We start from the raw sequence: 16,505 nt of genomic DNA on the forward strand, positions 1-16,505 counted from the left end.
CAAGAGGACGTAAGAAGATGCTGGATGACCTTGGGGACAGAAGAGGATACTGTCATTTGAAGGAGAAAGCTCTAGATCGCATTAAATGGAGGAATTGTTTTGGAAGAGACTGTGGACCTGTCGTCTTGACACATTACTGATGCTGATGATGATGATGATATGAAAATTAATATTGGCATGTACTAGTTATGTATAAATATATTGTTGTTATCCTACCGCCTCTGGTCTAGTGGTCAGAATTCCTGGCTACGGATCCAGAGGTCCCAGGTTCCATTTCCGCCACTACCAGATTTTCTGAGAAGTGGGTCTGGAATGGGGTCCACTCAGTCTCGTGAGGATAATTGAGGAGCTATTTCAAGAAAATAGCGGCTCCGGTCTAGAAAACATAGATTAACGTCTGTGGGGATCTGTTGCACTGACCATGTGACACCCTCTGTCTGCAAATTTGTCACTAATTTCGCTGACAAGCGGCAGTCGCATGGTCGGTATAGTTTGCTTGCAGACTACAGGTCATGGAGTTTGTTTTGTTTTGATTGTTGTTATCCATATGTCCAACATTTTGCCCTTTTTACTTGTAAAATTGTTATATTTTTATGCTTTTAATTAGCACTGTGAGGTATGTATTGTGATATTGGAATGTATTAGTAGACAGGCCAAGGTATCTTTGTTTCTAATTGCGCTTTCATATGTTCATATAGCAATGAATTCTCTTTTAAACATCTTTGAAAGTACATCACCATCAGTGAGGGATGTAGATCATTATGTCATCATTATAAAATCATTAAATTCCATTTTTGAACCAATATAGCCATACCAGAGATCTCACTGAACACAAGGAACTTCTGCTGTGTAAGGTTGTGTATTCTCAAAGATGTTTTAGATAAACAGTAGTGATGATGCACTAACAGCATCATGTTTATGTCGTTTCTCTTCTAGCAACATGGGCGAAGCACACAGGCCGCTGAAGTAGACACTGCACAGTAGCATAGCTGTTCAAGTCTGTTCACTGACATTTGTAACATCTCAGCTTTCATTCAAGCTTTTTAATGTTATTATGAAAAGAAGTGATACAACTATCACAATTGAGTATCTGGAGAGACGGTATTGATGTGGATATCCTGTCTCTCCTCTGGGACTGACACTCTGAGTGCTGCTTTGTTAGATCATCTGCATGCACATGTTAGAGAGGGAGACACTCTCGACGTATCACCCGACAAAGAATCAACAAACTGTCCGCTATGCTAGACCCTTACTCAGCCCATGTGCTGTGGATTGTCATTGTTAGTTTCGCAGTGGGATTCATCTTGGCTTTTGGTATTGGAGCCAACAGTGTCCCTAACTCGTTTGCTACTTCCATTGGATCGAAAGTGCTTACCGTCAGGCAGGCATGCTGCTTAGGAACTGTGTTTGAGATTGCAGGATCCATGCTGCTAGGTGAGTGCAACACATGTTCCGTACACAGTGAAGCTACCATTTGTGTTTTCTTTTGACCTGAACACTAAACTGAGTTAACTCTTAAAGGGGGAGGAATTTAACACTGAGGCTATTGACTTGGAAACACTGAAATTGAATGTTAAATGAGAGTAAATTTAAAATGCGGACTATTGGATGGGGGCTGCGGTGTCTTTGGAGTGCATACCGTTCCTTGGTTGCAACAGCTAAATAAGCTAGTAGTGTGGTAGCTAGCCTCATTCTCACATCTAACTTGGTAACACCCCATTGATGAGATTTCACATTAAGCTGATAGTCCGCTCAGTTGGTTAAAAACTTCCCACCTTTTATGGAGCATGAAGGTTCTTTATCATGTTCACCAGAGCGCAGTCACTTGTCCCTATCCCAAGCCAGGTGAATCCAGTCCATATCCCCCCCCCCCGCTGCCTTCTCTCTGAGACCCATTTCAATATCACACTTCAGCAGGTCTTTCAAGAGTGCCTGCCACACAGGTTTTCTGATGTGTGTGCTAAATGTCCTGCCATCCCATTCTCCTTGAGCTGATCAGCCTAATAGTATTTCATAAAGGTAAAGTTGTCCCTGTGCTTAATTAGTTAAACATGATGCCATGAAGTTGTATGGGGGTGGAGGTAAAGCACCACCATTCTTGACTTTGGCAATAAATGGAAGTGAGTGGTGAGCTTCTCACTCCTGCTGCTTTGCCCACTGGGGAAGGAGCCCCTGGTACCCACTGGATAGGAGGGTAGGTGGGCCCCAGAGTCGGTCTGGACGCTGTAGAGACAAAATAAATCTTGTCCTCCAGCCCATAGCTCGTCAGTATATTGAACGAGCTATCCCGACTTCTAATAATATTCAGTAAAACCTCCGAATTTTGAAGCTCCTCATTGTGCAATTTTCTCCGTCTTCCTGTCACTTCCTATTCCTTTCAGGTCCACACACTCCTGTCAGTACCCTCAGTCTTTGCCATTCCCTTAGTATGAGAGACCGCGTTCCACAGCCAAGATTACACTGATGTATATATAGACTCTGTATTGCCTGATGTTGAATGAAAAAGTGAAAAATCCTCTGTTCGGTTTTTCCAAATATTGAATAGTAAGGTAAATAAAATAATATTTTTACCACGGGTAACATGGTTTCATACTGTGGCAGAAGAACGTATTTGTATCTGAGCACAGAATGTTTCTCACAATGTTTAAATCCAAAAGTGATGAATTATCTGGGAAATTCTTGTCCCTCGTGCAGGGTCACCAAAACATTTTTCTAAAGCTTTTTTCATTATCCATATGGTCACGCACTGCTGGTTAGACTCCCACTCCTCTGTTTCATCCAGTTACACCTTCATCTCCTGCTCAGCACCCACTCTGAGAGCCCTGAAGATGATAACTGCAGTGTTTGCTAAAGTAGAAAACCTTTAGCACTCTATGTGGCATATTTCTGGATGCTGAAGTCATGTGTTTGTTGGATAATAGCTGATATTATGTAATGAGAAGCTTATGAGTTAATAAGATTTGAAGTTTTCACAGGGATGAACATTCGTAATTTAGTTGGTGGGTACCAATGTTTGGAGGAAAATGCTGTCCACATCCTCAAGACAGAAACCTCCAGGTTCCACTTAATCATTCATAACCAAATATGGGGCCACATAACCCATAAGGCACCGCAGTATGAATGTTTAGCTCTGTGGAAACAAAATGTGTCTGCAGTAGAGCCTTGTAAAGCCATGGATTTGAGCATACAGCAGCCTTGATCACATCATCCAGTATGACTGCATATGTCTAAGTCATACAAAGTTCTATGAAATGTTTTAACTGCATTATGAAATTTACTGCAGAATTCCTTGCTCCAGTTTGAAGGTACAGAGAGTGACGTGCATAATCTGCTATCGGTACGCCTAATGTTTCTGGTTTCTCTAACTCTGGGATTATTTTGCTCAAACAGCAAACTCTAATGAGTACTATGAAGAAAGCAGTCTTCTGGGATTTGGCACCGTGTATATGTGGTGTTAACCGACGTTTCGGAGGAACGTATTGCCCCCATCTTCAGGGTAGAAGAAAAAGTATAATAAATCTGCAAGCGACCACACCGTGAGAATGCTTTACCGTTTCTCACGGTGTGGTCGCTTGCAGATTTATTATACTTTTTCTTCTACCCTGAAGATGGGGGCAATACGTTCCTCCGAAAGTCGGTTAACACCACATATACACGGTGCCAAATCCCAGAAGACTGCTTTCTTCATAGTCACCGCCGTGAAAGCCTCAAATCTTATCTAATGAGTACTCCTTCCCCTGCTCAACCACAATCTCATATGTACTTTGATTTTAATTTTTATAATTTAGCTACTGCGAAGATATACACATATATGTAATAACAAGGGTCCAAATAATATATACAAGTCTGTGTTGGTGGTGTATTAATGCAATTATTCTGTTTTTGGACATTAACCATCATCCTGGTTTTTATTTAAAACAACTTTTCAGAGACTGGTACTATAAAGAGAATTTGTCTCTCTAGTGTTGGCTTATATTCTGAGAGTTTGCTCATGTTATAGATACAGGCCATGAAGTAATACCTGGACACAGGTTCTAGGCCTCATGTGTGTTGAGTTTTTTTCTCACTATTTTTCAATGCTTGTCTTATCTCTCGCAGATGGTTTGTGCTGTGCTTGGTCTCTATATCCTATCTTGTGTTGGTGCTAGTGTTCAGAGACAGGGGCTTGCTGTATTGATTGGACCCAATTGAGTAGGTTTTTATCTGAAGATGGAGAGTGATTCCAGTCTCCAAAACATTGTTTTAAGTAAAGAAACAACAGGAGGAGATTTCAAAGTTCGATAAATGTCAGTTTCACTGAAGTTTCCCTCCTGGCTCCTGATTCATATCGGGTCTATTGTTATTTGTGCATACCGCCCAGCATGACCTGTAGAGGCTGCTTCTGTGCTGCAGGGTACAAGGTGTCAGGCACAGTCCGAAAGGGCATCTTGCAGGTGGATCTTTACGAAGGAGCAGAGTTGGAGCTGATGTTGGGAATGTTTGCAGTTTTGAGTGAGTAGCTTGTTACAGTCAAACAGAGACAAGGGGAAGGTGTTTCATACTGTGAAGCCTACAGCTGTTCTACATAGTGTTCAAAAGTACAGTTCCTGTCTCATAGAAACCAAAGACCAATCAGGTAATGCTGTTACGGGGGTAACACTACATCTTCAACTTTCACCCCATCCTTTAATGTTTGCTGTAATGGGATCCACCTGAATTTGCCTCAGGAATCTGGATCAAGTTGATATGGGTGAGAAAATGGCGGTAAAACCTAGCGAGCCAGAAATATGAGACAGGTGGAGGTGGACCCTTGGAGAATGCTGAAGGAGTCCAGATTTAATCCTGAATGGCTATTTATTGAAGAACTCATCAGTGCTATGCACTGTTTATTGAATGTGACTGACCAGCCACATATTTCACAGGACTGGGTACCATGTACCCCTGAACCATTCCAAGCTGTGTCTCCCAGATGTTGCCTGGTCACTCTGATGCTACAAAAGTGCTCGAAACTCTCATATGGGCGTCAGCTTGATTCCCTGGTCAGGAGGCTAATGCTTTCCCATTACTATCAAACAGCCGACCGGCTGTCACCAGCAAACTCAAGAAAATTCCTGAGGAACAGTGTATTACGAGTGTATAACGCTGCAATATACTGTTACAATATCTCACGTCATTCGTCATTAAAGTAAACACAAATTAAATCTCAATCAAGTAAAAAAATAAATAAATGTTAATTAGTAGGTACCATCTAATTTCAGGATAGCAATAAAGATCAGTATCGGGTGGTAGTTGCTGTTTGCTGTGAAAATCATAGAGAATGTATAAACAAAAGATGCAGAAATTCTTAATTTTAATGCAGGTGATATATATAGTTACCCTTTGCCTAAGGCGTTAAGTGCCAACCCATTGATATGTTTGCTTGGATGTTTATAGGTGTACAGTGAAATCCCACTTTAAGGATCTGTTGAGTATACTTGTCTGGCTTCTGTTCACGACATGCTTGTGTAATTATTTACTTATCACAAGGTCACTGTTACATTCTGGTTATGAAATTCTTTGTTAATAATGCAACACGTTTCAGTCACCATACTGTCATCCTCAGGCAGGTGCATGAAGTGATACATGGTCAGATGCACAGTCAACACTAATGATGTAAATAACCTAACATAAAACTAAAGAAAATTACATGTTGAATACTTCTGAAAATTTTATTTTCACTTAAAATTTTGAAAGTAATTGAGTCCAGAAGATTAATTTTGCTTAGGCACGTAGAACAAAAATGGAACAAAAAGTGCATGCAAAATTGTTGAATTGCATACTCTGTCTAAGCAACCTAGGATGGAAGAAAGAGGGCATTGAGGTGTGGACTGAACTGGCTCAGAGTACAGTTTACATGTACATATTGACACAGTTGTATTGTTACAGTTGCCAGCTCTGTGATGTTGCTTGGTGCAACATTCCTGAAGCTTCCTGTGTCTGCCACTCACAGTATCGTTGGTGCTACTGTTGGTTTCTCTCTTGTTTGCCGTGGCAATAGAGGCCTCAATTGGCGTGTCCTTGGAATGGTTGGTAGGTGCCATGTTGTTAAGTTTTTCTGTTCAGAGGGCTCTCAGAAGGAACCTGTTCGTTCTTTGGAACCACAAGATTTTTTTTTGTTAAGAGTGCACCGCGCCCTTCGTCTTCCCCTCCACTGAGTACAATTATATTATTATTATTACGAAGAGGAAGGGCACAGCGCAATCGTTACTGGCCCTATTGTTGGTTCCCACGCTCCCCTAGATGGGGATGGGGTATCCAAGCTAGGAGGAGGAAGCTACACTCAGTTCGTTGGCTTAGATACAAACAAATATAATTTTAATAAAAAATATATAACAATACACAAATAACAAACGACACATTTGACCAAGAAACTAATACAAGCTCATTTAGAACAAACAATTTCCCGTCGGCACCACTTGTGTCGACACTAGAGATATCAGGACGTTAAGCACTCCGGCCCTACAAACGCAAGTCTAAATTCTGATAAAAAATACCAAACCAAATCTAATAACGCGCATCGCAAGCATTCAAGCAACGGCTTGCGACCGCGGGCAGTCCTTACCGGCCATCCAGATAGCACCAAAAGGGAAATTAGAACAGCCCCAGCCGAAACCAATATTTTCCACAACAAACCTGCTGGCTAGTAACCGACCTTCCAAGTCAACTTGGTCTACACGACTGCACTGTACAATTCTCCCCTTCACGAGAGGGTACATGGGACCACGTGACTGACGTCAGGATACTGCATAGTGGGGATGGAATCCGTCAAGGGAAACATGATGACATCATACGTGAGTGAGCTAAACCTTAGAACGGCTCAAGAGTAAATGATTATAACCATTATATGTAACTTGAGATATTTATCTCAGTAATTTTGTTTGTCCCTAAGTTAAAGTTAAAATATTTTGTACTGACAGTAATAAATCGAAATTGCATTTATGGAAGAATTAAATTAGGGGAATGCTTGCAACAGTTCAGTTCACAATCTTTTTATCTTCCCATATGCTATGTAAACAGGTTAAGATTAAACTTGATCTCTTGAACATGAACAGAGAATTTGTGAGAACAAGATTTTGAGGAGAATATTTATACCCAAGGAAGAGGCAGTGACAGGAGGAAGAAGACAACTCCATAATGGGAGGTTCACAATTTGTACACTCTGTCGGATATTACTAGGATGACAAAATCAAGGACAATGAGATGAAAGAGAAGAGAAGTGCATACAAAGTTTTTATAGGAACACCTGGAGGGAAGAGAGAACCAGACAGGTGCAGGCATAGGTTCGATGGTAATATTAGTGGTCTGAATTCATCTGGCTCAGGATAGGGACTAGTGGTGAACTCCTGTGGACAAGGCAATGAACCTTTGTCTTCTGTAGTGGGTGGGCAATTTGTTGAGCAGCTGAGCAGTTATCAGCTTCTCAAGGAGAACATCACTTCATGGAGTTAGAATATCTTCCAGTACTTTGGCTTGACTGCAGATGTATGAAGCTGAACACTCTGTTTTGCAGTTGGATCTTGGTTCCTGTCCCCAGTTTTGTCCGGTGTGATATCATTGTTAATGTTTATGCTGATCCGATGCTTCATCCTCAACACATCCAATCCCATAGCACGAGGACTGCTGTGTCTGCCCATCTCTTATGGCATCACCATCTTCATCAATGTGTTCTCTGTTGTCCACGGTGGTCCATCATGTAAGTGTAACACAACTCTCCTTGTCATGTATAGACTAATTTGTGTTAGTAGATTCTAAAGGGTTCTGACTCCAAAATACTGTGTTTTTGGACTTCGTCCAACGTCCGGTATTCTAGAAACTAAAAAAACATAACGTTTTGGAAACTGGATCTGTTTCCATCCTCGTGGGGGGTGGCTACACCTACTCTCTTCGGTCCGTTAGAAAGAGCTAACCTCAGTACCAGGTGATGAATAAAGTCTAAAAACCCAGTAATTCTGGGTAGTTTATGTTTATTTTATGTGTACACCTTATTATATTGTCGCGTATCGCGGGGTATGACGCGACAAATAACTTCTCGTTGTATTTGATGTAGCGAGTTTTATTTCACATTCGCTCATACAATCACCCAAACTACAATCTGACGATTACTGCTACCTGCAGTATCACAATTAGTACACTCCAAATGCCAGAATACAACTNATATTTCCTAGCACTCTTTAGGCAGTGGAAATGTTGCATGCATTTTACGCTTTAAGCCTCAAATTCATTTATATAATAATTTAAAATTCTCTTCCTACCTCAATGGAGAAAGTACATAGCATCCCCATAACAGATGCCAGCCAGCTAATGTTGTTTAGGGAAGTAGTCATTGTTTATTGTGGGAACTATACTTAAATACACTCTGTGGGTGGTTTAGATGAGACAGTAAACAAAGCTACCAGATGCTTTAAAGCATTACTGAAACATGCAACAAACTTCTTGGAGAAGACGTCTTCTTCAGGATCTGGTAGTGAATTGTTTGGTCAAGAAATTGTCTCTCTTTTATGAAAGCCGCTGGATCACATTCTGAGAGACAGTTGAACCCAGTCCATCCCCTCACACCCCATTTCTCTGATTTTTAATATTATTCTGCCGTTTATGCTAATGTCTCCAAAAACAGTCATTCCTCTCAAAGTATTTAGATTTTTGTTTCATCAGATATGTTCAAGCATACAGTCTATGTCTTTTTGTATTGTACTGTCTCAACTGTTGATCACATTCATACACCGTCTAGTTTTGTAGGCGGATCCCAACATTTCAAAGAAATAAACCGTCTCCATCTTCAGGATAGAACTATGTATGGTTACCAGTGGTTCAGAGGAACATAGTGCTTCCATCTTCAGGGTATAAGGGAAGCTGGTCAGCAGGTTTTTCTGAGGAACGTGCTGCTTCTATATTCAGAGTATGAGTGTAGTATTTACAGCATTCTGAAGGAATATACTGACTCCATCCTCAGGACGTTATAATGGAGGAGGTTACACTATAAATCTTTACCACTGCAAAACATCAGCTCTCTCATAACTGTCTTAATTACCTTTGTTATCAATAAAATTTATAATCATTTGTGATACAGACTAAGGGGTGATAACATGGTGTTTTGACGCTGACTGTTACAGTACTGTATTTTGATCGAATTCCGTGGTGGGGAACGCTGCTCATCAGCGTGTTCACTGGAGCAGTGGCCATGCTCATTGTACAGTTCTTTTTAGTGCCATTCATGAGAAGGAAGATTCGTTGCAGATCAGGTTAGTGTCTTTTTGACTTAAATTGCTTCAGTTTCAAAATAAGTATACAATTCATGTATGAAATAGACAAACGTGCTTCCCACCCTATTTCTCTGAAATGGTGTGTCATAGAAAAATGGCAGTTGAAAAAAAATGTTCCTCTTTAATGAACAACCCACTGAAATTTGTTAATTTCCCTCCATAAGAAGATCACTGCAACTGTGGTGACAAGATGACATAACCTTCACATGTTTTGTGTTAGTGGAGCCAAAAGCAATGAGTTTTCTGCATGGACGTGGTGTCCTAACTTACAGGACTACTAGCCGTGGCGAGAGGAAGATCCTTGTATCCAGCAAGAAAGATATTAAGACACATAAAGGCAACCTGATTGCCTGCACACCCACCCTACAATTTGGCGAGCTTGTGTTAATAATCCACTACTGAAGTCCACATTTCATCCGTAGAACAATGTTATGTAATTAATTTGCAGACCCACCATCAGGTGGCACTGTGCTCGATGACTTGAGGAACACTAATACTTTCTGCACAGAAGCAAATGACATGGGAAAAGAAACACTGACACAGCCCAATGGCCAGACGGAACAGTTGACTGGCAGTTCCGGTGGCTCACATTCAAGGAACGGGTCAACCAAGAGTAATCAGGTTAGCGGTGGAACTTGTCTGAACCATGTGATCTGTGTGCTGGACCTTAAGGCTGGAAATGCCAAGCTGCACTGTAACGCTGTGCGTGTCCTGTCAGTAAATGCATCAAGCATCACATGTACAGCTCGTTCCTTTTCTCTCCTTCCTCCCCACAGTTTGTCTTCAGTTTCTTTCCTCCCTCATTCTTCCTTCCTCATGTGTCATATGTGTGATCTTGGTCTTCCTGATAGGCATTTTCCTTTTAGTTACATGTTCAAAACCTTATTTGGCTTTCTGTCATTGCTTATTCTGAAAATGTGTTTGTACCATCTAATTCTGTTATTTTTAATTTATATTTAAAATCTTTCCAGTTTGTACATTCACTGTTCCGTTTTCTAGTTTGTTCTTCTGCATGTTCAGTCATCATGCTTAGGGCATTAAATGGCCCACTGTATCAGCCCTGAATGGTAAAGGTGAAAATGTAAAGTTCTCCTTGTGCTAAATTAATTAACCATCACACCATGAAGACATATGGGGGAGTGGAGGTATAGCTCCACCATTCTTGACCTCACAACTAAATCGAAGTTACAGGTCAGCTTCACACGGAGTCCTGAATCAGAGGAGAAACAGAGCCTTTTTCAGAATGAGAATTGCCGTTGTATATCGAATTACTGAAGAAAACCTGTCCCAGTGCCACTTTGCCCCTCACAAATTGACCTGGGGTCGAACCTAGGCTGCTGTGGTGAGAAGCCAGTGACTAACCGCCTGAGCTGTGGCATGGTTGAGGCAAATGCATCAGAACTGTCAGAAAACTTCCAAATCTTGGTCGAGACACTAGCTACCCTCTTTGAGGTTTCGTAGTTTTCTTCAGTCCTTCAAGGCAAATATGATATAGTATCTCAGTTTAGGCCACAGCCTCATCATTCTACACCCTTACCAATTCATTAATTATTAATCATGCCACTGCTTGTCATTGTACATTCTCGGCTACACATGACATCGCTAAATAAACCCAAAATATTGACGCAACTCTTTGTGTTTTGCAGGAGGCTATACATCCAGGGGATGTGACATCGCTTGGACATGACAACCCAGTATTCAGTGAGTTCTTAATTCTGGTATTGTAAACATTTAGGGGGAAACAAGCATTTACGTCTCAGTACATTCATCAACATACGTACATTTTCAGGGAACCTGAGGTTCTTGAGTTAAACTGGATTTCCATGTCAAAGGTTCGTGGTTCAAGACAGGTTGCACATGCCATCTTCATCCCTTACCTCTGAGAGGCAAAGGTTTGTGGGTACAACGCCCCGCTGTGTTAGTGGTCAGCCCCTCTTTCCCTGTTATTGGGAGCAAACTGGTTCTGCCACATTTAAGTATTAGGAATATGAGGCCTGGACTTGAGCCTTAATTTGGCATTAACATAAAGCATGTTGAAATGTCATGTGGTTTTCAGCACCATACTTGGTCACGCTGTGTGTTCTGCACTGTGACCCTTGGAAATCATGATTTTATGTGCTGCGAACTTGTAGTTCTGGAAGGACAGCTACGTTCGTACTAAGATTCTAAGCCGGAACAGAATGGTAATATGGGCTGGGTTCTACTGCTTTCAGCAAAAGTGGACACCACTGTACTGACTAACCATGTTGTCATCTGCTGCTCTGCTACATAACTACTTTGTGACATACATAATGACAGAATAACAAGAGTTAGCATTTTATATGCATGGGTTGCTGAAAATCTCACAGTTTTCAAGTTTGATACTATGTTTTCTATTAAGAGATTAATTCACTGTTTAATTCATCAGATTTTCAACATTGATGGCTAAATTGGGTAATTTATGAAAAATGTTGATCAGCAGCGCTGATCTGCTTGTTTAGACTCACATTCCACCCAGGAACAGGAGTATGAATGTCTTAATCATCCTGAGTTCTCTAGCAACGCTCTGTTTTAGCGAGATCCTGCTTCATTCTTTTGGACACTGTATGACACTGTTATGTTTGAGGCCTCTCCTCCGATAACAGCACAGAACAGCCACCCTCCGAGTGCAGAGATGACCCTAAGAACAATCAACAACCAAAGCAAGAGGCTCCACCTGAGTTGTTCTCCTTCCTGCAAATTCTTGCTGCCACATTTGCTTCATTCGCTCGTGGTGGTAATGATGTCAGGTAATGTTCATTCAGAGCTATGTGTAAAAGGGAAGAATACCGTAAAACATTCTTATAACAGAATCTGTGGCAGTTTTTGTAACAAAATCTGAAATGACAGTGGAAGTCTAAAAAAAGAATGGTCTGAAATATTGCATCACACAATTATCAGTAAGAACTTTAAACTTAGTTTATGTCAGATTGGATCTGAGGTTGTTATGCAGTGACTATGAACAGTACATTCTTCTGGGTTACAATGCCATATGGTTTGGAAAGAGCCGGACTTTTGGAGGAATATACTGCCTCACTCTTCGAGGTAGAAAAGTAAGCAACACAAGGACCCAGTGGAAGCAGGTGGCAAGCCGAACCAGAACAAGGACCCAGTGGAAGCAGGTGGCAAGCTGAACCTGAACAAGGACCCAGCGGAAGCAGGTGGCAAGCTGACCGTGAACAAGGACCCACCAGAAGTAGGTGGCAGGCTGAACCTGAACAAGGACCCAGCAGAAGTAGGCGGCAAGCTGAACTTGAACAAGGACCCAGTGGAAGCAGGGGGCAAGCTGAACCTGCTCCTGCTTGTTTCTTGATTGGCTTATTCCTTTACCCTGAAGATGGGGGCAGTATCAGACTCTCACACAACTACATGTCATTAGAACTCAGAAAACTGCGCTCTTCATAGAATTTTGGGTCAGTTGTTCATAGTGCCAGTGTAGCCCATTATATCCATACTGAAGTAAATGTCCCTGACTTGTTTTCCCAGCAACGCCATTGGTCCAGTGATAGCAATATGGTTGATATACACAGAAGGATCTGTGCACCAGAATTCAGAGACACCCCTCTACCTTCTGTTCTACGGAGGTGTTGGTATGTCTGTTGGACTGTGTGTGTGGGGCCAGAGAGTCATGAAGACCATAGGGGAGGACCTTACGGAGATTGCAGCTTCCACGTGAGTACCTGTAGACAAGTAATGCATTCATTCCTCAGTCCTTGTATTTATGAAAACGTGATGGAATATTGAAATATTGTGTTCTAGTCTAGTTGACGTGATTGGGCTCCAGTTTGTTGAAGTGTGGTTGTAACACAACATTGCAGGATGTCGAGTGTTCAGCCCTCTTTGTGCATGTGTCTCTGATGCCTGTTCTCTGTTTAGTGCCGCCAGACGTGGTGGGTGCTGACCTCTTTCGCCTCTACCGACCTGGGCGAGGGCACAGAATCTATTTCTGATGTGGGGGGCACCCCTGGAGTACATTCTGTTACTCCCCCTCTCCCAAAAAATATAGAATCATGAGAGTGATGGTAAGCAGGGGGGCCCTTCAGCCTTAAAGTGGACTCTGGAATGTGGAGGGGCAGTGCCTGGTACTCCACATATTCCCAGGGGTTTCTATGTCGATATGTGAAAATATCAATTTGCACGCATAGAACCTGAGTACGCGTCTGACCAGAGATCAAACTGAGATCCTTCTGAGTATGAGTTCTGTATCTTACCATGATGCTATCAGAGATGTGATGCACTAATTTCACTTTTCATTTCAGAGGGTTCACTATAGAGATAGGTGCCGCATTCACAGTCTTGTTGGCTTCTAAGATTGGCCTGCCAATAAGCACGACACACTGCAAAGTTGGATCCATTGTATTTGTGGGCTGGGCCAGCTCAACAAAGCAAGGCGTTGACTGGAAGCTCTTCAGGTAAGTTCTGCTACTGCTGCTGCCTTTAGGCTCTCAGCCCCCCCCCCCCCTCCCGATCTGTTCCATTTTCTTCCTTTGAACATTTGAGTTTTTGTGCTCATTCAGAGAATGGGAGGTAACAATAGACCCTGAAATGCTATGAAATGAATCGGTTGTGTCATTGCTTGGGAAATACAGCGTGTGAATGTTGAAGCAGATGCAGGGTTGCCACCAGGATTTTCTTTCATAGAGGATTTAGCTAGAACATTTGCTTACAATCTTATGCCCTAGAGAATTCAGAAATACAGCGTATGAATGTTGAAGCAGACGCAGGGTTGCCATCAGGATTTTCTTTCCTAGAGGATTTAGCTAGAACATTTGCTTACAAACCTATGCCCTAGAGAATTCAGAAATACAGCGTATGAATGTTGAAGCAGATGCAGGGTTGCCATCAGGATTTTCTTCCATACAGGATTCAGCTAGAACATTTGCTTACAAACCTATGCCCTAGAGAATTCAGAATGTAAGAGTATTTTAATACAAAATACGTTAATTATTAATGTTTATTTAACAGTTTTCGTCCCTTTTTAATTTTGATTTCCTTTCCAAAATCCCTGGAGTAAGAGATGCCTGTCTTGCCGTCCTGCTGGTGCCAGCACCCATGTACATCATTCATCTAACACATTTATACAGTGGGTCAATAGCTAAGGCAAATGAAACATAATTAATTAGATGTGAATTATTGCACTTAATGTGGTGATCGGTGGAGATAGTCACGCTACAGAAATTTGATTAATGAAATTATTTGTTGTTAATTCTGCAGGAATATTGTTGCTGCATGGTTGGTAACAGTTCCAATATCTGGTCTACTTAGTGCTGCAGCAGTGGCAATACTGAAAGAGACTGCACTATGAAAGGCCAGTGGGTATGGAGGTCCACCTCCATGCATTCTAAGCCCTGGCACAGGCTGTATGACAATGTCTGCTTTGGTCATTAACCATGGGAAGGAGATCCCAGTACCTAGTGGCTGGATGGACCTCAGATGTCTCATGAAACTGGTGGCAGTTGAGGATCCCAAATTGAGCCCCAGCTGTCCATCCTGTAGATGAGATGGATTGCTCATCCAGAAATGTGGATGGGATATCCTGAAAGCAGTTACTGTTCGTAGTGTTACATATTCCGAGGTTCCCCAAAATACCATATGAAATAAGTGCATCTTACCAGTCGAAATAGGTATATTATATTATTTGTCTACTGCTTATTATATATTTCCTTTACACCTTTATGAGACTTACTAATGCTGAATAACCTGTTATACAGTGCGATTCTTTTGGAGTGTTGCGTGCATCAGTTTGACCCACACAAGCAGACCAGTTGCTACAGCAACTGATAAAGCTAGGGTCTACACATGTTACACAGATGTCAGCAGGTGCTGCAAATGTCAGTAGAACACTGGAGCTTTGCCCCAGCAAATCACTCAACAGCAACAGCTGTTAACTGGCTCTTGATCATGGACACAGTAATCTGTGATGTGATACAGTGTAGTCTGGTAGATCACTACCAGTATGTCGGAGCAGCATGCTCTATCACCATACACAAAAAGTTCAGAAGGAGCTAATTGCTTTAATTACCTGCAAAGGCATAAGTCTGATTTTTATTTATTTGTGACTCATTTACTGATGACTCTGTCAGTAGTTCAGACTAGTAGATCACCACATGATGGATGATTAGTGTAAAATTGATCAGATTGGATGTGGGTGGTATTGGTCGTGGCCTGTATGAAGTAGTGTCCCTGTATTTGCCTTAAGAGACCGGCAGGAACCATGAAAGACCTCGGCAAGATTTTAGCCATGAATCCCCTGAGTGCGAGTCAGAAGCTCTGAATGTGGGGAACATTAGTATCAGAATACTGGTCTGTCTATAATTCCATGAGAACTGACAGTTGTTGATTTGTGGTGGACAAAGTGGTGCGGAGGCACGTTTTCTCCCAGAACTTCGGTTTTCCCTGCCAATTTTCATTCCACCAACTGCTCCATAAACACCACCATCTATCCCCCGGGGCTAGTACAACAGGACAATAGTGGCCGCAGTACCAAGTGGACTCAGTCTTACCCCACTAAGAATAAAAATAAAAAATAAATCATCCGTTGTTATCATGGCATTTGGTGAAGACAGAGGCACCATAAGCACATATTTGTGGCAACACACATCTTATGAACCCTGTGCTCTTAGTCATTAGACAAATGCTATGACCAGCTTTACCCCAAGACATACAGAAGCACAAATGGACATGCTGCGTAGGCCACAAGGGCTGGAAAGCTGGCCAAGATTTTGACACATACCTCAAAGTGGCCATTAAAGAGCCCTCATGGATGACCCCTTGGTATCCCCATGCAGACACAAATAAGTTCTGAGTGCTGTAGTTATTGTATCATGTTTGTTACACAATAAAGCAACAACCCACTTGCTGCAGAAACTCCAGGGAACCTCTACATCCATTTGGTTGTCGTAAAAGCCGGCTAGAAGTCTGTATCCCCAGTGTTGTGCCAACAGACATCTCTACACAGGTGCTTCTCAGGCAGCCCTCCCAATTTAAACTCGTCAAACTGAAGCCCTTACTGAGGAGGTTCCCACACTACTTGTACTTTTCCTGATTATGCAGATTAAATAGAGATCATGTCTGCTGCAATTCCATAGTTTACAGAACTTACTAACCTGAATGCAGTTCTTTCCTTGAACATCCAGACTAGTGAGCAGTGCTCAGGATCCTGATGGTTTCCATCCTCTGAAGTGACAATTTATCATGCTGGAGTCTCAG

At 41.9% G+C, this 16,505-nt stretch overlaps 1 protein-coding gene across 7 annotated transcripts in view; it reads left to right on the forward strand.

The window, feature by feature from the left end:
* LOC111865458 (sodium-dependent phosphate transporter 2) overlaps positions 1-14,948 on the forward strand; it is a 21,062-nt gene extending 6,114 nt beyond the window's left edge. For 5 of the 7 annotated variants that reach the window (XM_023853510.1, XM_023853508.2, XM_033751845.1 and 2 more), the window contains exons 2-12: positions 937-1,434; positions 4,393-4,491; positions 5,905-6,048; positions 7,529-7,711; positions 9,129-9,257; positions 9,727-9,899; positions 10,925-10,979; positions 11,884-12,046; positions 12,783-12,968; positions 13,556-13,708; positions 14,511-14,948. In XM_023853510.1, coding sequence (XP_023709278.1) covers positions 1,239-1,434; positions 4,393-4,491; positions 5,905-6,048; positions 7,529-7,711; positions 9,129-9,257; positions 9,727-9,899; positions 10,925-10,979; positions 11,884-12,046; positions 12,783-12,968; positions 13,556-13,708; positions 14,511-14,601 — 1,572 coding nt within the window. In that variant the 5' untranslated portion in view covers positions 937-1,238 and the 3' untranslated portion in view covers positions 14,602-14,948. The remainder of the gene's footprint in view (positions 1-936; positions 1,435-4,392; positions 4,492-5,904; positions 6,049-7,528; positions 7,712-9,128; positions 9,258-9,726; positions 9,900-10,924; positions 10,980-11,883; positions 12,047-12,782; positions 12,969-13,555; positions 13,709-14,510) is intronic. The other 2 variants (XM_023853511.2, XM_023853512.2) reach the window with 2 other exon arrangements.
* The last annotated feature ends 1,557 nt before the right edge of the window (positions 14,949-16,505 follow it).

The sequence above is a fragment of the Cryptotermes secundus genome, unplaced genomic scaffold, assembly GCF_002891405.2.
Source record: "Cryptotermes secundus unplaced genomic scaffold, Csec_1.0 scaffold454, whole genome shotgun sequence".
Taxonomy (NCBI): Eukaryota; Metazoa; Arthropoda; class Insecta; order Blattodea; family Kalotermitidae; genus Cryptotermes; species Cryptotermes secundus.